The following is a 21,242-nucleotide window of genomic DNA, read 5'->3' on the forward strand; positions in this document are numbered from 1 at the left end:
ACAACTTCAGAGCTAGGGGCAGAAATTACACATAAACTGATATAAGTGATCAGAAACAGGTTCAAATCTGTAACACAACAGAAGTTCAGGGTACATAAACCACTCTCCAAATGGCTAAAACTGGTTTAAGATAAACCTGGATGGATGTAGTATCAGACTTAGATGATTTATGTTAAATCAGTTTATTGAACTTCCGTCCCAGATCCCCTCTAGATTCATGTTAACTCATAGCCCCCCAGTAGGCTTTGCACCTTCCTCGCCATACCCCTCCACCCCCAGGCAGGGTGGGTGGCCTAGCCTTGGCCCAAGGTGTATTCTCCAACCTAACAGGAAGGCATGCTCTAGCATCCCTGAGCTTCTGGCCTGAGCCACTTCAGGCGTGTGGCTGCAATTCTGGAATCAAAAGTGAATGTCTGTTTACTTGCTTATCAGTTCAATCTATACAGTTTAGACTAACCTGCAAAGATTGAACTGATTCAGCCTCAGGCTTTTTGACTGCCTGTACTTAGCCCAGAGGGCCCCAAACCAGTCTCTGGTCCCATAACAAGAGGTTACCATGAACCATAGAAATGAGAGCCCTTGGGAACATAGCAACTTTACAGAGTTGGAACTGGACTGAAACATGTCAATACTAGTGCAGACCTAATCAGTAGACCTGGAAAACTTTCTTACTACTTTGCATGAGCAATCAGCTACTGTGAAAAGTACTACTGACTAGGCAGCAGTATAATCAGAAATACTCACTATCAAAGATGGATGACTGTAGCATTGATCCCAGGATATAATTTTATTAAATAAAAGGCAGGGAAATCACACCTGTATATATACAAAGATGGAGAATTACATTTATACACCCATTTGACAAAACTTTGTTATAGTTCTGAAAGGAGAGGTGCAGTGACTGATGTCAGGCAGAACTGTGTCAGATGATAATCATGTTGTCACTGCATCAGTACAGAGCTTGAATTAGGATTTAGTTGAACTATAGTATATTGTAGGAAAGAAGAAGGTTATTATTTAACAGGTTTAGCACCATCAGGCTTTAGTTAAAAACAAGCCAAACTTAAGTACTGGCAAATTTAAGTGGTTGAAAACCACATACAGAGATCCATAGCATTTCTGTGCATATTTTATTCCCAAATATTTTGATGAATTTTGACATGTCAACCAAAATGCCAATGAAAAAATTAAAATGCTTATGTGAAGGATTTCAACCAGCTTAAGGTATAACCCAATTTAGTCACAATCCTATACCAGCCATTGTGAAACTCCAGGGATGCCTGTACACATAGGGAGGTTGCTCTGATGTGCTGTAATTACAATCAAGTCTGCTGGGGCATGCTTATTGGTGTGCTCCAGCCAGCCTCTGTGTCTTTGGGTGCTTTAATTAGAGCAACTCCAAGAACCATTCTAATTAAAGTATCCCCTCCACCCCAACCCTGGAGCGCTCCAGAATATTTGGGGGTGTATTAAGGAAGCAGCAATAGTTACATTAGTACATGGAAAAGGAGAAGAAGCAAGGTTGGTTTCATCTATTTTGTTTGCATGAATGCAGAACACGACCTGCTGCTTCCTGTGTCTAAATATTGTCAAACCATTTGTTCTACAGTGTACCACAAAATGAAACTTCTATTAACTTATAGCGAGATCTATTCCACTTCCCTTTCTATTCTAGTATGCTAAGTGAGATTTCATCCACCTCAAAGAGAGAGAGAAGCAGCAGGAGCTAGAAATGGAGAAATTTTATATTATACTGGATATGTGCCTCAGTCACAAGAAGGTTTTGGGATTCAGTCCCGTGTCTTTGCTGACTATGGGCAGTGAGCGTATCTTCTCTGCTGCAGTGTTCAAATGTCCCTGCAATTCGTGGAGCATGTTGTATGGCTTAGCCTTCCTTCTCCTGCCTGCCTTGGTGCTTTTTCTTCTTGGCTACCTGCTGAACACAAGGACCTGGAAATTGCTCACTGGCTGTTGTGCCTCACGCAAGAGGTGTAGCTGCAGCAGCCCTGCGCATCTTTCACGCTGCCTCCAAGTATTATGGCTGTCAACTGTAAGTTCTGCTGTGGCCCCACTCACCTGGATTGCTGTGGCCCTGCTGAGTGCCAGCTTCTATGAGTGTGCAGTGAGTGGAAGTAGCATGTTTCAAAATTACTTGTGTAAAGAGCACGGCCCCGAGTGCCGTAAGCAGGTAGCCAAAATCCCTTGTGGTGGGACTCTCCCCAAAGAGCTGCAGAATGAACTAACCAGCCTTCAGGCACAGTCTCAGGTATGGTGTCTTTTATTCTTTATCTTAGTGCTTTAAACCTTACTGAGACGCTTAGGTGAGGAGTGATTTCTGGAGCGAGGGAAGAGCAACAGCTATAGTCTGGTAAAACTAGGCTCCTATAGAGTCATTGCCACCTCTACTTAAACGGGTTGATGTGAAGAATTTCCAGTCCCAAATATGAGTTGAGTTTTTTCTATTATTTTCTCTGATTCTATCATTTATGAAGCAAATTATTCTTTCTCTAGCATTTGTTTTCATGTCAACGGTTAGCAGAATACTTTGAGCTGAACAGTACTTTGAGAAATATATTTGCCTCTACTATTTTCATGTATTTCTATATATTGTCGATATTTTTGTCAATTTTTTGTCATGCTGTGTGTTGGCAGATATTGCTTTCTCATGGACTTAAAACCCCCCACTTTCTCAAGTTGGGAATGAACGTGCATATTTATAGAACTGGACTGAATGTGACATAAAAGGATTTTCTAACTGTAGACCATCTACCCATTTCAAATTAGAAGTGTGATGAGATCCTGCTCCCTTTTATCCACGTTATTGACTTTTCCTACAATCAGGAGTGCTCTAACGGACCCTTCAGTTATCAGGAGGAATCTGTTGATAATCTAAGGTTTTGAGTAGCACCAGAGAACTGGCCTGTGAAAAAGGAAGTATCTGTGGTATACTGCAAAACAGGTTGTTCATAATCAGCTTAACACTCATATTCTAGAGTAGTTTAAATATGTAACTCAGTCCTCTTAAAAATGATCAAAAACAAAAAAGAGGACAAACCAAGTTTTTAGTCTGACAGCTTAGAATATTATAAGCATACTCCATGTTTTAGGTGCAAAACCCAGTTTCTGGAGAGCTCATGTTTGTCAGCACTGTCAGCTTAAATCCACCGAAGCCATGATTCGAAGAAGCAAATATGGGCAGAGGAGTTTAGACTGCTGAACACAGATAGTATGTGAGCAGAAGGCCCCTTTGGTGAAAAATCAGGGCCTTCATAGTCAGTGAGGCTTCACAGGAAGTAAAGCAAATACTTCAGCTTTTTAGGCTAAGTACAGACATTTGGGGATGTTAAAACAGGTTTAAAATGACTGTCTGATTTAAACTTAGCTCATTCCAGAGTTGACCTTACACTTACATACCTGGTCTCAGTGACTGGCAGTCTAAACCTGTAACAGAACAGAAGTTTCATGCACACAAACCAGTCTGAAGATTGAAGAACTTGGTTGAATATAAACCTGGATCTATGTAGTATCAGATTCATTCAATTTAGGTCAACCACCCACTATAGAACAGATGTGGACAAAGTGGAGGGGGTCCACTGAAAGATAATAAAAATGATGAGAGGGCTGAGGACATGACTTATGAAGAAAGACTGAAGGAACTGGGCTTATTTAGTTTAGAGAAGAGGAGACTGAAAGGAAATTTAATAGCAACCTTCACCTACCTGAAGGAGGGTTCAAAAGAGAATGGAGCACCACTGCCCTCAGTGGTGGCAGATGACAGAAAAAGGAGAAGCAAGGGAAGTGTAGGTTAGATATTTGGAAGATTTTTCTTACTGGGGGGTAGTAAAACACTGGAACAGGTTACCCAGAGGGGTGGTGGAAGCTCCATCCTTGGAGGTTTAAGACCCTGCTAGACAAAGCCTTGGCTGGGATGATCTAGTTGGGGATGGTCCTGCTTTGAGCAGGGGTTGGTCTAGATGACTTCCAACCCTAGTTTTATATGAGTCTATGATTCTAAACTGGTGCATGGAACTTCTGTCCACTTCCCCAGTGCAGCCCCAGGACTGGGAAAACCCAGTCACTGGCCAGAACCCTAGGGGTACTCTTGTCACTCCCCCTTTCTCCATCCTGGTCTACTTTTTGCCCCTATGGCCCCTTGCTCCCCCCACCCCCCCACCAGCAGGCTCAACCCCATACCACAAGCTGCTCTGGGAGCAGCCACTTTTTTCAGTGTTTGCTGCTGCCAGAGTTGAGCAAGTAAGTCCCAGTGGGGGGAGGGGTAGGAGGGTTGAGGGTGTAGGTTCACTGGGGTGGTTATGCCTGCTCCCCCAACCCATCTGCAGGTCATGCCTGACCCCCTCCGCCGCAAGTCATTCCTGCCCTGACCACCCACCTGCAGGTTGCACCTACCCTGACCACCCCAGCCACAAGTCATGCCAGCTACACCCACCTCACCTGTGGGTTTATTCTGCCCCCCCCTCCATCCATGGGTCATGTTGGTCCCACCCACCTCACCTGTGGGTCACACTAGCCCCCTAGCCCACCCACGTGTCACACTTGTCCCCCACCCCTCATGGGTCATGCCTCCCCCATCTCCTATCACCTTCAGCCTGCTGGACCCCCAACCACCTACTAGTCCCCCATTCCTGACTTACCTGATATCAGGCAGCCATTTTGACCCAATTTAGCTTTCCCCTAAATGTCTGTATTTAACTATAATAATTCCATGGTAGGGGCGCCTGGACTCTTTAACTGTAGTCAGCAGCCAGCATAGGAGTAGAGCCCCAGTCGAGTGACAAATGACTGGCAGCTCCTGTGGCCAAGATCATTCCAAACGTTTTGTTACCTGCCTTTCCTTTGGATTAAATCAGCAAGGCTGAGAGGGGACATTGGTAAGTAGGCAGCTCAGTGTCTCCATTTACATCACGCAGGCTTCTGCAACCTGGATAGGTCACTCCAGCTTCACTTTATCTTTCAAGCGAGTATTACGTTCAGTGAGATTATGTCTCACTTGGCATAAGTCTACAGACAGATGCCTACCACAGCTCTTCCACTAGTTAGTGTTTTCTGCTCCTTTCCAAAGAATGTAGTTGCAACTAAGGTAGACACAGTTAAGGTGATTTCATTTCTTCCTCACCTCAGAATTTTAAGGTAACAGCCCTGGAGTTTTGTATATTTATCTAAAATTCTTCATATAGATCCATAACATGCAGCTAAGATGCCTGTGACTTAGCTGCCACCTTTTCAAATTAACATGACTAGATTCAGGGGAATCATCCTATTTCACATGTGGAGGTGCACAGTTCTCCTGTTAGTTCTGTGTCTCAAGCCCTTCTTTCATCCTAGCAGATAAAAGGGAGACTTGTTATTTGGATCTGATTTGGATTTGAATGGCGAGATGTCCAAATCTATGATTGACTTCAGTGTAAAGTATGCTGTTTCCCAATATAGTGCCTGCCACACTGGAGCATACAGTCAGACTTCCTCTTTCTTGCTCTCCTCCTGGCCCTATGAGTCTTCCATAAGGAACAGATTACTTTACAGGGTGAAGTGGGGGAGGCGTGAGGGAGAAGAAGTGGCACAGTTAATAATCCCATGTACCTTCCGGGAGCAGCTATTATGGCTGGCCCATAAACACCCCCTTGGAGGGCACCTGGGAAGGGACAAGACGGAGGCACAGCTGACTCGCTGGTGTTTCTGGCCCCATATTTATGAGGATGTAGATAAGTATTGCCGTGCATGTCATGCCTGTCAAAAAGTAAGCTCACACAGGCCACAAAAGGCCCCACTCCAACCCATGCCAGTGGTACAGGAGGCCTTCTCTCGCGTAGCGTTGGATGTGGTAGGCCCACTCCCTAAGAGCGTAGCCAGGCACCAATTCATTCCTGTGTTAATAGATTACACCACCAGATTCCCTGATGCTATTCCTCTGAGGGTGGTGACCGCCACTAAAGTGGCAGATGCATTAATGCATTGGGTGGCTATGTTTGGGATTCCGCGGGATACAGTCACAGACCAGGGGTCCAACTTTATGTCCACAGTCCGAAAGGCCTTTTGTAAAGTACTCCAGATTAAGCACCTTCAGACAACTGTATATCATCCGCAGACCAATGGGTTAGTGGAGCGGTTTAATGGGACGCTAAAGGGGATGCTGAGGAGCTGCACGCAAGAGGAGCCCCAAAAGTGGAGCCTAATGATCCCACCCCTGTTGTTCGCGGTAAGGGATGCCCCCCAAGCCTCTCTAGGTTTCTCCCCCTTTGAGTTAATGTTTGGGCATCGGCCCCGTAGCCTGTTGGATGTTAAACGAGAAGAATGGGAGGCTGGGCCCAAGCACGGGGGAAGAATGAGGGAATATGTGCAAGAAATGAGGGACCGGCTGCAGGCAGCCCAAGATATCGCGTTGACTAACCTAGGACAGATGCAGGTGCACCAGAAAGAGAGCTATGATAGTAGGGTGCAAGCCTGGGAACTAAAGATAGGGCAGAAAGTGTTGTTAATGTTACCAGATGCCACTAGCAAGTTCTCCATGCAGTGGCAAGGGCCCTTCTCAGTCGTAAGAAAGGTAGGGCCAGTTGACTACGAGATTCTGCGCCCCTGGGCCAAGCGAGAACCCCAGATATTTCATGTTAACCTGCTCAAAGAGTGGCGCGAACCTGAGGGGCTCCTGATCTCACCTGGGCTAGGTGCAGGGGAAGAAAGAGGGCCGGCGACTGAAAGCTCAAGTAGCCCACACAGGGTAGGAGAGGTGCCCATAGAGACACATCTGGGGATGTCCCAGAGACGACAGTTGATAGGGTTAGTTCATGAGTTCCGTGATGTCTTTATGGAACGTCCCGGAGAGGCGAGGGGAGTGGAACACCAGATCATTACTAAGGAAGGGCAAATAGTGCGGGAACGGTGGCAACGGATCCCATATCATAAGTGCGCGTTAGTAGAAAAGGAAATCAGAATGATGCTAGATCAGGGGATCATAACTCCCTCCCGGAGCCCATGGCGTAGCCCAACAGTACCAGTAGAAAGGCCAGATGGGAGCCTGGGACTGTGCATAGACTTCAGAAGATTGAATGAATTGACGCAGTTTGATGCGTTTCTGATGCTGCACGTGAATGAGTTGGTGGAGTGCATAGGTCAAGCCAAATTCATTTGGACTCTCGATTTGTCTAAGGGATATTGGCAAATCCCGCTCCGGGAAGAGGACCAGAGCAAAACAGCTTTTGGCACGCTGTGGGGACTTTTTGAATTTAAGCGGATGCCCTTTGGGCTTAATGGAGCTGCCACAACCTTCCAGAGGTTGATGGATTGGGTCTTGGCACCCCACCAAAGGTACGCAGCAGCCTATATCGACGACATTATCATCTACATGGACACTTGGGAGCAACATCTGCAGGCTCTGCGAGCTGTCCTACTGGAACTGAGACAAGTCGGGCTGACCGCCAACCCAAGAAAATGTGCCCTGGGAAAGCGTGAAACCAAGTACTTAGGCTTTCTAGTAGGACAGGGCCGCGTTTGGCCACTGAAGGACAAGGTGGCAACTATCAGGGATTACAAGGCTCCTACAACAAAAAAACAGATGCGAGCATTCTTGGGGTTGGCCAGCTACTACCGCCGCTCCATCCCCCGGTTCGTGGAAGTTGCTGCACCTTTGGTGGAGACCACCAAAGGGCAGTGGTCAGGAATGATAGAATGGACCCAGGAATGACAAAAAGCCTTTGAAGAGGTAAGAAGAGCCTTGTGCCAGGAGGTGGTCCTACATACCCCCAACTTTGCTATCCTGTTTACTTTACAGACCAACGCATCAGCATCCGCTCTTGGGGCTGTGCTTTCGCAAGAGGTAGACGGGGTGGAGCGGCCCATCGCATATGCCAGCTGGAAACTAAACGACCCGGAGACAAGGTACTCCACTATAGAGTGGGACTGTCTGGCAATTAAATGGGAGGTAGAGTATTTTTGGTATTACCTTCTAGGCCGCGAGTTCAAGTTGATTACAGACCACGTGCCACTAAGGTGGTTACACACCACCAAAACTGATAATGCCCGTATAATGCGGTGGGCTCTAGCCCTTCAACCGTATTGTTTTTCGGTAACCTACAAACCAGGTAGGACGAATACGGTGGCGGACTTTTTATCCCGGTGTAAAGGAGAGGAAGGGGAAGAGTGTCCGGAGCAGACAGCCAAAGGAGGAAAAATAGGAAGAACGCCTGATGGCGTCTTGAGGGGCGGGGTGTGTGAGAGAGCCTGTGAGAGAGCCCCAGCCCCGATAAGCCCCAGGAGCAGTGAAATGGGAGCCGCTGCAGCAATAAATTGCCGGCGGCTGAGGAGAGCGGGGAGCGGTGCAGGCGATGCAGGTGCGGTGGGGTCAGCTCAGCACGCGAGCCGCCGAGCGGGCCCAGCTACAGGTGCGAGTTCCCCGCGGGGCCCCAGGGCGGCAGACTCACTTACCCCTCCCAGGTGTGTGGCGGCGCTGGCAGGCACAAAAGCCGCACCGGAACGGAGAGGCGGCGGACCGGAAGAGCTGGGACAGGAGCGAATCCCCGGTGGGAGTCCGGAGCGACGGAGGCACGCTGACACGCGCTTTGTGCACACATTCTGGGGAAAGGGTAAGGTTTCGCAGGGGCGAGACACCAGGGGCGACAAGCCCCGAAGTTATTCGAGGCAATTGTAAAGGCTGGAGGCACCTCACCCCAGCTGGAGGCTGCTCAGCCGGTAGCCTGGAGAAGTGGGCTACAGGCCTCAGCCACAGGGTGCTGGGGGCAGGAGGCAAAGCTGCCCAGATGGGGAAAAGACTCAAAGGGGGCAGACAGCCCACCCCGGTAAGATGTATGAGGGGACTCCTGAAAGAGGAGAGCTGGACTTGAGGGAAGCCGGCAAACACAAGGTCCTGGAGTCAGGGGCCTGTGGTGGAACTGTGTTGGCGTGGTTGCTAACTTTGTATTTTGTATTAGAGGCATTGCCCATCCCCGCTCACCAGAGGGGAGACTTGGAGGGCAACCCAGACTTGTACATGGAGGCCCTGGCGAGGGTGTAGGGGAGGAAGGAGCCCTCAAGGGTCTCGGACTTGGAATGACTGGAGGTCTCATTTTCAGACATGCGCGCATCATAGAAAGACACTAAACCAGGGAACCATCGAAGTCATGGCAGGCAGATCTGATGCATACATCTCTGGAGTGAGTGCGCCCCAACTAGGAATTATTGGACGGATGTGCACAGACTACTGAACGATTGGACTCGTTGACTGGCGCGTCGACACACCACCAGCAGTGTCAGTGGTGCTTCTCTCTGCATGTGATGTGGTGTGCACTGCTAATCTCAGGGGGTGCATGTGCACCCACATGCACCCCCTACATGTTGACAATGTTATAAAATATGTTGTTCTTTGTCATAAAAGTCTAGTGTTTAGAGTACTTAGCCAAGATAGGAGGTGGGGCTGAAGTTCTTCACACACACTTTGTCTTGTGGACAAAAAAATTAGGCACAACTGCAGTGGTACTGCACAGTCATTTGGTACTTGCTAAAGCAGTATGAGCACCTAAAGCAAGTACTAAGTGTGCAGTACCTGCCAGGACTGCACGGTCCCAGTAGCACATGGGTTGTTTCTGACCCTACTGCACAATAGCAACAAGCTACTGTACAGTAGCTCATTACTGCTGCACTGTAGTGGCAGCATCACAGCTAGTGCCGGCCAGTGCTACATTGCCATAGGGACAAGCATGTCGCCATAGCTCATTGCTACAGCAACATAGCATCTTGTGTAGACATGCCCATTGGGCATATCTACATGCGACACTTTACTGCACAGTAGACTAATTTACTGTGCAGTAAAGCATCACCATCTACACATGCAGATGCTTTCTGTGCAGTAAATTAGTCTACCCTGTGGTTAATTTGTTACCTCAAATGCAGGTAGCAAATTCACCAGAGTAGTTACTGAACAGTAGCACACATGTAGATGCAAACTTGGAGAAAATTTGTTCCCAGTCAGCCCTGGTACTAGGGGATCACCTGCAGGCTAGCCCCAGGGTCACAGGGCTTGGTGCTTCTCCAGCTCTGGGGCTGGGGAGGCTCTTTGCCTGCCTCAGCCTGGCCCTTAAAATGCTGCGGTGACTCTGGGACCCTCAGCCACTTGCAGCCAGCCTCTGGGTTCTGGGTCCCACACCAGTGGCCCCAGGCCAGCTGCAGCAGTCTGCCCAGGCCCCAGCACTGGCCCCCAGCACACCCTACTGCCTGCCTGCTTGTCCCATGTGGTGCTGCATGCAACCTGTGCTGAGTGCTGCATGCACCTGCCCAGGCCTGCCAGCACCCAGACTATCATACGGAGCCCCTGAGGGCCATTGAGGAAACCACACTGGTATCATCCCCAATGGCACACATTGCCTGCTGGGGACAGAACTGGCCCCAGGAGGGACTACAGACCTCATGATGCTGTGGGGTGAGGTTGTGCTCCTAAGCTGATTTACCTGGAGTGAGTAGTCCAACACTCGTATCTATGAAGGCTTGTCAGGTTGCATGTAGGAGCATAGGCATGACCGGTTGGTGCACTAGTGTTGCATAAAGATCAAGGCCTTGTGGACACAGTGGGTTAGCATCAGCAACTACAACCTCTGTTTGGGGGCTACTCGCAAGTCCATGCCCTTTATGTGGCAGCTGGACCAGATCCTCACATCCCAGGACTCCTGCCAGAGCTAAGCCATATATTCCAGCATGGGTGGCCTGCCCAAACCTCCACTGTGGTTTGGCAGCCGTGATGAGATGTCATCAAGGGAGGGCCCCCAGGGGCACCAGGAGCCCATCCCATCACAGTCCCTGCCCTGGCATCGTCCAGCAGCTTCAGCAGCCTGGGAGTGCCTGTCCCACAAACTCCAGGTGCACAAGCCAACCTAGGAGGCCAACTTGGCTATGGTACCACCAGCCCTCAGAAGCTCCAGCTTGTCCCAGGAGGGGTCCCTGCCCAGGCAGACAGGCACTTCACCCCTGCATGCCAGGACACCACTGGGAGCCACACATTGTCACTGCAAGCAGGAACAGACTCAAGCCACGAAGCACGATTACTATGCCTAGCTGGTAAGCCCTGCACTGGGAGAAGGGCCCTTCCCCTGGAAACTGGTGGAGAAGGCAGACTGCACCCGTGGAGTGAGTGGGGACAGCAGGCTCAGCTGGTGCCTGTCTGTGCCAGGGCCTCCCTGGCTGACTTACCATGATCTCTGGATACCTATGCACATAGAACCCCCAATCTGAGGCCAGGCAGCACACAACCCCCTGGTATAGTACATGTTATCTCAGAAATGTTGCAAACTCTCACATACAGCCTCTTTCTCCTGGCTCTGCAGGTCCTGCGGCTGCATGCAGGGGAGAGGCACTGGCTGCACATGGGGATATGCCTTCAGAGTCACTGTCAGTTTTAGCCAAGACCCTTCCTATTTGTCAGCTGTGGCAGCAGCAGACCCAGGACTGGATCTGGCTGCTGGACTGACTGGTCACCATGGTGGAGGAGTGTTATGGACTCACAGGCCTGGCGAGCGGAGAACATCATGCACGAGTGGCAGAGGGACTGGGAGAGGGACCAGGAAGACCAGGTGTTCTGGGACAGGCTCCTGGCCCTTGGGGAGAGGAATCTGGAGGCCCAGGAGTAACAGGCTGCCATGGTGTCCACAGTAGTGGAGACCACAGAGGAGGACTGCTGGGTGCTGGACACCATCCTGGCCCTGATGGTTGCCTTTGTGCCACCCCGTTGCCCAGCCCCAAGCTGCAGCCCTGCCTGCCCCCTGACAGCTTCCCACCACCCAGCTGCAAGCCCTCCGCCACTCAGCCCCCTACCTGGGCATTGCCCTGCTGCTCACCCCAGTTCCATGTGGCCCTGGAGCAGGAGCTGCCCACAGTAGGGCCGGCACCATGTCCAGACCCTGCTGGCCCAACCCGCTGAGTGCAGGAGGGGAAGCTGGCTGTGCTGGCAGAGCAGTGGCTGCCCTCACCCCTGGGTGAGCCCCCTGCCCACTGGTCTCACTCCGGTTTGTGCATCCATGGTGGTATGTCCAGAAGCCAGGGTGCTGGGCGCTTGTTCCTGTGCTCTGCTTCTAGGAACTCCCACCCCACTACCCTCCACCCTGGGAGGGCACACTGAGCACAATGTACATAGTCTTCATGGGGTGGTTGGGGGGGCTCTGTAGGTCAGAGGGGAGGGTGGAGGGCTCTGTGATTCAGGAGAGATGGGGCCTGCTGTGGGAAAGGGATGGGGGAAGGTCTCTGTTTTTGGGAAGCGAGGGGCTCTGTTGCTAGGGAGGGAGGGGATGGAGTCTGTGTGGAGGGGAATAGTGTTTTTCTGAAAACTGTCCACATCGAGCAGGATGCTGGAGATGCGTGGTGCAACTGGGGTTGAAAGGCAGGTGGTCAGAGAGCAGTACATGGGGCTGGCTTTTGAAGATCACCCCCGGCTGCAGGCAGCTGTGGCCACAGCTTCTAGCTCCCTCTGACTGCTGCAGGGGGGTGGTGTAGGGCTGGAGGAGGCCAGGAGCAGACTACTTACAGGAGCAGCAAATCTGCTCCCAAACAGCTGCACATGTAGGTACCTGTTCAGGGCTGGTTTGCTCTGCAGTATCTTACCGTGGAGTAAACCCATATGGCACTAATTGCACATGTAGATGCCCCCACTTAGAAGTTGCTTAGGTACTGCTTCTATTTTGTACAGATAAAATAGGATGGAGAACAGGCTTTTCAAGCAGTGCCCAAATATGGATCTCCTGTCTAAAACAATGTTAACTTGTATATGTTTTGGATGTTGCTAACCATCTGAAAACTTCATTAACTCATTTGGTTGTTCCCTGAAGGTTCTAGGATGGATTCTGATTGCTGGTTTCGTGACTTTTGTACTGATTTCCACATGCATCAAGCGCTGTCGTTCTCCAGTCAGTTTTCTTCAGCTCGAATTCTGGAAAATATACTTGAAAAAAGAACAGGAGTTTTTTGATAACAAGGCCAAAGAGCATGCAGCCAAGATGGCAGAAAGAAATGTGAGCTGCTACTTTGACTCCATTGAGCTAGAACCATTTTACACTCCAAGCAACAAAGCCTGGTGGCAGATCTCATCTTTGTATGCCTTTAATACTAAAGAACAGTATTACAGCATGATACACAAGTATGTTAGCTCAGAGAAAGATAAGAGCATCAGTTCGGCTGAAGGAGACATGTTCCCTCAAGTTCTTGGGTTTGTGGATGAGACTGAAACACAGATTCCATAATGAAGAAATTCTATTAAAATGTGGTCTTGTTCCACCACAGTGGACCACAGAAGATGCTAATAAACCCGTTCCTGCCCAGGCCCGGGGGTTGGACCTAATGATCTGTTATGATACTGTGATACTATGAAACTTTTGGGGATATTTTTTAAAATATTTTTTTTAAAATGTCTTTAATAAATTGTAGATTTCTGGATGGCCATTTTAAAATATTTTTTTCTCTAACTTTTCCAGGTTAGGCTTGTTACATAACCTAATCTCATCAGCCATGTATTTTTTTGGTGCTTTAAGATATTATAAAAAATGGCAAAAAAGTCTTACATTGGCTAGTCTCAGAGCTCAAGGTATATGGCAACTTAGATACCCATCTTACATGAAAAATATGTTTTTAAAAAGGAAGGAGCAGCAGTATAGGTTTTGACTAACAGTAGTGGAGGAGGGTATTATGTGTACCTTGTACCACATTCTAATGAATTCATATTGAGGAATTTGCTGGTAGCACTGAAGTGAAGGAACAAGGGGAACATTAAGAACACAAATCAGAATGTATCCTAGCATATTAATATTGATTTGACATGAAAACATGTCTAAAAAGGTAATTAAATTGTGGGCCCCTTTGTGGTTTTTTTGTCTGTGAGTTCTTCAGGCAAGAACCATCCCCTTTGTAAGCATGTTAACACAAAGCATTTTGTGGATGCTACCAGAAATAAACATGATTATCCTTTTGTAATACCGGCTACATTCTCAGCACTCAGTAAGTAATACTCTGTGAATGTAATGAAGTATTTGTACAGAATTTTACTAAGATAGAGCATTCCTATTTCCCTACATGCTGGGAAATTTGTACCATTATAATGAAACTAAAAACTTCCCTCCTGGGAATTTCCATTTTCTTTACTGTGCTCTGAGATTGGTTGTGAATTGCAACACACATTTTATACTGGTTCCTTTGCTAAAAGCATGAGACCAAAAGGCCATTCACTGAATCAGGAACAGCACACTTCAGATCAATCAGGGGGAAAAAGAGCAGTGCATTTCCAGTACTCACTTTATTTTGCCTTTTGTATGGAAGCAAAATAAAGTGAGTATTGGAAAAGCACTGTTCTTTTTTATTGTATGAAGAAAGGTTTTTAATGCTACCAGTATGAATACTTTTAGCAAATAAATATACCTAATGATATTATTAATAAAGAATCTCTATAAACAATAATAGCTGTCAAGGAGGGTATATCTTAAAAAGTCAAAAATACTGTAAGAATTTATCAGTAACCAGGTTCAAAAACAGGTTAGAAAAAGTCATAGAGGACAGGTTTTATGTTAGTGCACAATGGGACCCCTGGTCCTTGATTGAGACATCTAGGTTTTACAACTACTACTACTACATTAAGATTCTTAGCTTACATTCTTGCACCTGCCATTGATTCTCAGATGAGGTTTTATCTATATCACTGCAACAGCTGGACCCAGGAAGGTCTGAGCACATCTGGCCCTCCTACATTCACAAGCTGGTTACTCCAGGCTTGTCCTGTGCCTGTCAAGGCATAGAATGCTCAGATATTCAGGACAATTTGGGGAGGAGGGCATTGAAACTCTTCTGTATAAAGTTTTCTTTAACTTATTTGCTATTATTTCATATGAGTAATTTTAAAAGAGAAACAAATCCTCAAAGAGGTCTCAAAACCACGAATAAACAAATTATACAGTATAGCATAAACCACATTTTATTTCCTAAGCAGGATCAGTAACCAGAGCTCATTGACAACTACAAATTTCAGAAAACAAAAACTGACCTTAGGAGGACACTTGCCCACTTGTCCATGAGCATGGGATGAACCTGTGCTCTTTCAAAAAGGGGTTCATTACCAGTGAATAACTATTTACTTCTGCTTAGCTACTCCAAGTCTTGCTCTCTTTTAATGAAGAGCTTCACTGTAATAAAATACTGCACCTGCCCCACCACTGATTTCTCACTTTTTTGCCTTGTAGAATTCATTAGTTCCAAACAGTTCTGAAATTCCTTAATAGCCGAAATAAAGGACTTTGTTATAGTTTGAGGGTACTGCTCACAGCAAGAAGTGAATGATTATTTTTGCCACTTTTTTTTACTTACCCTGGCAGCAATATAAAATTGCAAATGAGCTGGTGTATCTGTATCCGCTTTGAAGTTATTACTATTTGTTGGATTTGTATTTAATATCAGAACATAGAGAATGAAGCCTAGGAAACTACCATAGCTTCTCATATACAAAACTCCTTCATTTTGAACAGCAGAATGAACAAAAAAGAAAATACTGATAAGTAGCAGTTAGTAACTGAGTCTGTAGCAGGAACCTGTAGCATTCATGTTTCCGAGGAAGCAGTCAGCAAAAGTTTTATTTAAGTTATAAATAAACAATTTATAGAGAGTTTGATACTCAAGCTTATTAACTTGGAAGTACTGCACTTAGTTAACTACCCTTTTATGTATCTCCATAGCACTTGAAGGAAGCTGAATACCTGTAAGCATAGACTGGTGGACACAGGGCTTGATCCTGTACTATTACAAAGTTTTGCCATATATCTAATAGGACTCAGGATCAGAGGATGCATCTACACAAGATGATGCTTTACTCAAGAGTAGAGATAAATTACTGCGGATTAAGTGTCTCTGCCTACACATGCAGACTGCTTATTAGGAGTATCTACACGTTCATTAATGTGCAGTAGTTACTGTGCATTTAGTTTAGTACTTGCTTAATGAAGTACTAACTAAATGTGCAGAAACTACAATGACTGTACAGTAGCACCAGCTCATGGTTTTTTTCATGACTGTTACTACACAGTGGCCTAGTAATACTGTGCAGTAGCTTATTAGCACAGTTTTTTTACCAGCATGCTACTGCACAGTAGCTTAATAACATTGCATAGCAGTGTGCTGGTAAAAAACCTGTGCTAATAAGCTACTGCGCAGTATTACTAGGCTACCATGCAGTAACAGTCATGAAAAAACTATGTGCTAGTGCTACTGTACAGTAAGTATTTCATGTAGATGTCCCTACTGTGTAATAATTTGCTCCAATCCCAAGTAAATTTTCTACCTGTAAATATAAGTAGCAAATTTACAAGGGAACAATCACTGCACAGTACAGCATCTGTAGACAGTCAACTGGGAACAGATGTGCTGCTGGGCAGCAGGGGGCAGGAGATTGCTCCCTGCCCCTGGGAGCTGTCTGCTGCTGCGGTGGACTTCACTACCAGAGCCCAGGTAGGGACAATGTCCCCCTGCCCCAGCAGCAGAGAGCTCCCAGCCTTGGTTCCATGTATGCTGAGCCAGGAGGGGCCAGACAGCCATAGGCCAGCCTGTGATTGGCATGGTGGGTGAGCAAGGCCAGAGCAGAGCCCAGCAGGAGCCCAAGGCACTGTCTGTCACTGCCAGGGGTGGGGGCTAGAACAGCCATTGCGTGGGGAGGTATAGGCCATGAGAAGAGTGCTGCCACATGCTACTCCTGTGCTACACCTGTTGCTCCTGGCCAGGGAAGTGTCTGGCCATGGAGCAGAGAGAGGGGCTGCCTTTTCAAGTGAGCTGCCAGCTGCTGGCAGCTGCAGCTGGAGCCTTGAGTTCAACCCGGTGGCAATGGGGGCCCATTGAAGGGTTGCAGGATAAGGGAATAGTTTGCTGTTGGGAGCAGCAAATCTGCTCTCACATTCCTTCATATATAGATGCATGCCCAGGACTGTTTACTTGTGATTATTTTACTACTCATGCCAGTGGGTGTGTCTACACATCCATTTGATGTGGGACCAGTTTACTTGTGAGTAAACAGTCCCAGGCAGGCGTCCACATGTGCAGGAAAGTGGGAGCAGATTTGCTGCCAATGGCAGCAAGCTGTTCCTGCTTCCTGATGCCCTGCAATGGGCCTCTGCTGCCACCAGGGGGAGTTCCAGGCTTTGGCTGAAGCTGCCAGCAGCTGAAAGCCCTTCTGAAAAGGCAGCCCTACTCATTGTTCCCTGGCTAGCCCCTTCCCTGGCTAGGGGCAGCACATGGCAGCTCTCTCCTCTCTGCTGCCTCCGTACCATGGCTGCCCCTGACCCCGCCCCTGCCCCTGCCCTGGGCAGTGATAACCAGGGCCATGGGCTCCTGCTGGCCACTGTGCTGGCTCTGCTGGCTCCCCCACACTGACTACTAGCTGACCCACAACCCTCTGGCCCTTCTGATTCCCCCACATGCAGCAACCACCTGCCAGGCTGCCACACATTATCCTAGGGCTGCTGCCAAAGCACACCTGCCTCCTGAACTCCATCTGCCTGGCCAGACTACAGCCCTTCTAATTGGGTCCTGGAATAACAGTTATGTTTACATTACTTAAAACATCTCAGTAAAAACATGCATCAGTAAAAAAGTTTAGCTGTCAGTAAAACTGAAAATTGTCAGTTAAAAAAAAAATCCTTGGGCTGGCAACCCTGGGTTCAGTTGTCTGCTCTTCCAGGACTTCCTGTGTTCCAGTTAGCAAAACATTTAATTTGCTGATGTAAAATATCCATGTATGATTGTGAGGAAAAATATTCACTAATAATAAGGGTCATGTAAGAACCTAGCTAAATAAAGAAGAACTAGTGACACAGTGATGTTTACATATTTTATTATACTTTTCTCAGGTGATGCTCAAATTTAAAGCTACCATGAACTATAATGCACCATAATGTTCAAACCTGCTAATGAGCTATACCATCTCAATAACACTTTCATATTAAAGCTGTGTAAGATGCTGGGCAAGTCTACACATGTGCTTTACTGCATAGTAGACTAATTTATTGCACAGTAAAGCATCATCATCTACATGTGTGCTGCAATTAAGGCACAGTAGATTAATTTATTCTCACATTGAATAATCCCATCAGACATGGGTAGCATCTGATGGCAGAGTAAATTACTTTGCTTAAATGCATGTGTAGACAGTGATGTTGGGCTTAGTTTCCTCCACCTCAAATTGCACTGGAGTTTATTCAGTCATATTAATTGCATGTTAATTTAATTATTAATTAAATGCATCTGCTAAATCTCAAGCAGCACTAGCACTGCATTATTTAGCAAAAACCTATGGGTCTGCTACATGCAAATGGACAAGCATTGGACTTCACTGTTGTCAGGTTTCCTTACTAAGAATCTGCTCCTACTCCCAATGAAATGTCATCCTGGCCTGAGTTCAGTAGGAGCAAATCTGCAACAAAGGCAGAATTGGAAACTGCACAAAGTATTTACAGCAAATTAATCCTTATTCCTGGAATACATCGTATATTTTTATAACGACTTAATATTTTGAAGTCTTTGAAATATCACTTATGAGCAACCGGTAAAAAGAGTCACATTTATAATGAAGAACAATAGGAGTCCAAGTGGAGATTTGAGGTCTAGAAGAGACTTGTTCCTTAAACAAAATTTCCATTGAAATCACTGGCATTGCTGCCTGGCGATGGAAGGAAAGGATCAAACCTTTTCAGTCATTTATGTTGTATTCAGCAACATGGAGTGTAAAATCTTCTGTACATTTTGATGTTTGCTATTTGCCTGTCTTCAGCTTTCTAAGATGTGAGTGGCTACATCTGAAGGTCACCACTGCCAAGATAAATATTTTCTTCTGAGACCAAGTGGTCTAAATATTAGTTTATGAAAATTTCTTCTTTTATTATCTCCACTTACTTCTTTTTGCACTTTTTGTCTTCCAGCTTCCTTAAAAATGTAATTCCTATTTCTGTCACATCATCACCCTTTAATCTGTCTTGAACAAAAGTAACTTCTGCTGCTAAATTAATCTGGAAAGAAAAAGGCCCAGTCAGTTAATTAAAAAAAAAAGTTTGTTTCTTTTCTTATAATTTTATTTTATTTTTTTTCCCCTTTCTAAGCTTTTATTACAAAGAAATACTATAGAGATATTTGAGGACCGAACATAGTATAAAATCTAAAAATATGTCTCCATATTCGTTAAACTTATTTACATTTTTCACAATCCTAACACTATGTCAATATTTTGATACTAGTACCTAGTGGATGCATCTACACGTTCATTAATTCACAGTGTTTACTGTGCATTTAAAATTTAGTACCTGTATAATCAAGTACTAAATAAATGTGCAGTAACCCGAGTTACTGTGCAGTAGCACTGGCAAACACCTTTTTAGTGATGCTGCTGCACGGTAGCCTAATAATACTGCGCTGTAGCTTATTAGCACTCTTTGTGCTGTGACACACTACTGCACAGTATTATTAGGCTACTGCACATTTAGTGTCTTGTGTAGATGCACCCAATGTCAACATGGTAATTTGGTTTCTGATGAGGATGTGAAACTTAAATTTGATGAGTTTCAGTTTATAATCTTGCATTTTCCCATATAGTCTATAACAGTTATCAATAAGTTAATTACCTTATTAAAAGGTATCTGAATTTGAGATTGATTTACAGCCCAGTGTATGATACTTTATACAATGTTAATTTTGTTGTACAGTAACTAAAATTTAAAAAAAGCAAATTGGAAAAAAATGTGGCCCAAATTCATCTATGATATAGCTGTATCATCTTCAGCAGAGACACAATAGATTTTTAAGGTAATGTAGTGATTTAAGTAACAATTTATCTATGTTATTCCCTTGTTAATGCTTTATATTTAAAAATAAATGCGTAATGCTCTTTGATGCACCATGATGACTTAATCCTATTATTTACAGACACATTCTATTCTCCAGAATAAAATGGGAGTCAACTCCATTCATTTGGATAGTATATTTTCGAAAATACACCTTGTGTCAAATGGGACCAGATTTGGCTTGGTGTATTTGGTGTGAGGGTGTGAGGGAATGGATATTGTTTAGCCTGCTACAGTGTTTAAATGGTAGTAGATGCTATTGTTTATTTAGCTGTTCTATTTTCTGTCTATACATAACAAAGATAGAAAAAAAACTGAATGGCAATTTTTTTTACCATTTCCAAAGCTCCTCTAATAACACCACACAGGAGGTTACAGTAGCAAAGTGAAGACCGCCCTGCTGGAAGTTCCTCAACAAAGTCTACTAAAGGATTCTTGTTCAGAATTAAGGAGAATTTATTTCTTCTTTTATTAATGCAGGTCACGCTAGGAGTAATCCCGAGGTACATCTTGAAGGCAACCTGGAAAAAACAAAAAAATGGGTACATAAACCTCTTACAAATAAAACAGGACAGAATAGTAGTTTTCAACCTTTTTAGACATAAGGCACCCCTATAGAGACTCCTAGCATGACTTTAAAAATCTGAGCTCTGAGTTTTTGCTTTTTTTTACTGCAGAAAAATAAAAGAGCCCTTTTTCTGTTGCAAAGAGGCTTTTAGACACCACAGTCCATTGTTCTGCTTATTAAAGAAAATCAGGGCTCATTGAACACCTCAATTTATGCTGTGTCCAGCATAAAATACATACAGCATACAATCTAGGCTTCTCTGGATCCCAAGGTATTGCATTAGAGTGGTATAGATTCCCCCACCACCTTCATTGCTTTTACTCAGTTGTTTTTTGGTATAAAAGCACCACTGTAAACTGAGCACAGTCAATGAACCTGGATTGTCACCACTGGTGAACTTCCAGGTCTGGAGTGTACCTATAAGATTTGGGGGGGCATGGCATGGACAGAGCATGTTAATTCACCTCTTGACCAAATGCGGCACTGATAGAGACAAGCCCTGGAATATAACTCAGGCAAATATATTTCTGCAGTTGCTGAGGATTGTAGCTCAAGAACTGGGGCAAATAAATGTGGGTGTCTGCTGTTTTCTGATTTGAAGCTGTAGTCAAACAATGGGGTTAATAACTGAGACTGACAGCTTATTTGAGAGGGAGGCATTGTTTTCATCACAGCTTATAATGAAGATCACTGTAAAAATATAATAATCCTTGTAGCTATCTAGCATCTACTTTGCCAGTGGATACTCTCATCTGGGTGTTATTTCACAAGGAAGGATTTACAGTGACATCATCACTTCATTGAGGCTGCACTAAGCCAGACAGACCAGCAGC

At 45.7% G+C, this 21,242-nt stretch overlaps 2 protein-coding genes across 2 annotated transcripts in view; one reads left to right on the forward strand and one right to left on the reverse strand.

The window, feature by feature from the left end:
* Window positions 1–1,732: 1,732 nt before the first annotated feature.
* Window positions 1,733–13,226, forward strand: CALHM6 (calcium homeostasis modulator family member 6). Its single transcript, XM_090031432.1, has 2 exons — window positions 1,733–2,266; window positions 12,816–13,226. Exons 1-2 carry the CDS (start codon window positions 1,733–1,735, stop codon window positions 13,224–13,226), a joined length of 945 nt encoding a protein of 314 aa, XP_089887558.1.
* A 5,656-nt stretch (window positions 13,227–18,882) lies between these two features.
* The window catches only part of TRAPPC3L (trafficking protein particle complex subunit 3L), a 29,691-nt gene continuing 27,331 nt past the window's right edge, over window positions 18,883–21,242 (reverse strand). The window contains exons 5-6 of the mRNA XM_090031891.1: window positions 20,177–20,362; window positions 18,883–19,013 (exon numbers count right to left, since the gene is read on the reverse strand). Of these exons, the coding sequence (XP_089888017.1) occupies window positions 18,897–19,013; window positions 20,177–20,362 (303 nt within the window). The 3' untranslated portion in view covers window positions 18,883–18,896. The remainder of the gene's footprint in view (window positions 19,014–20,176; window positions 20,363–21,242) is intronic.

Source organism: Crocodylus siamensis, chromosome 1 (assembly GCF_052110815.1).
Source record: "Crocodylus siamensis isolate JL-2025a chromosome 1, ASM5211081v1, whole genome shotgun sequence".
Lineage (NCBI taxonomy): Eukaryota > Metazoa > Chordata > Crocodylia > Crocodylidae > Crocodylus > Crocodylus siamensis.

Coding starts and splice junctions, on each gene's coding strand:
- CALHM6 (XM_090031432.1), top strand. CDS start 1,733: ATGGAGAAATTTTATATTATACTGGATATGTGCCTCAGTCACAAGAAG. Junction 2,267..12,815: donor GCCTTCAGGCACAGTCTCAG/GTATGGTGTCTT, acceptor TGTTCCCTGAAG/GTTCTAGGATGGATTCTGAT.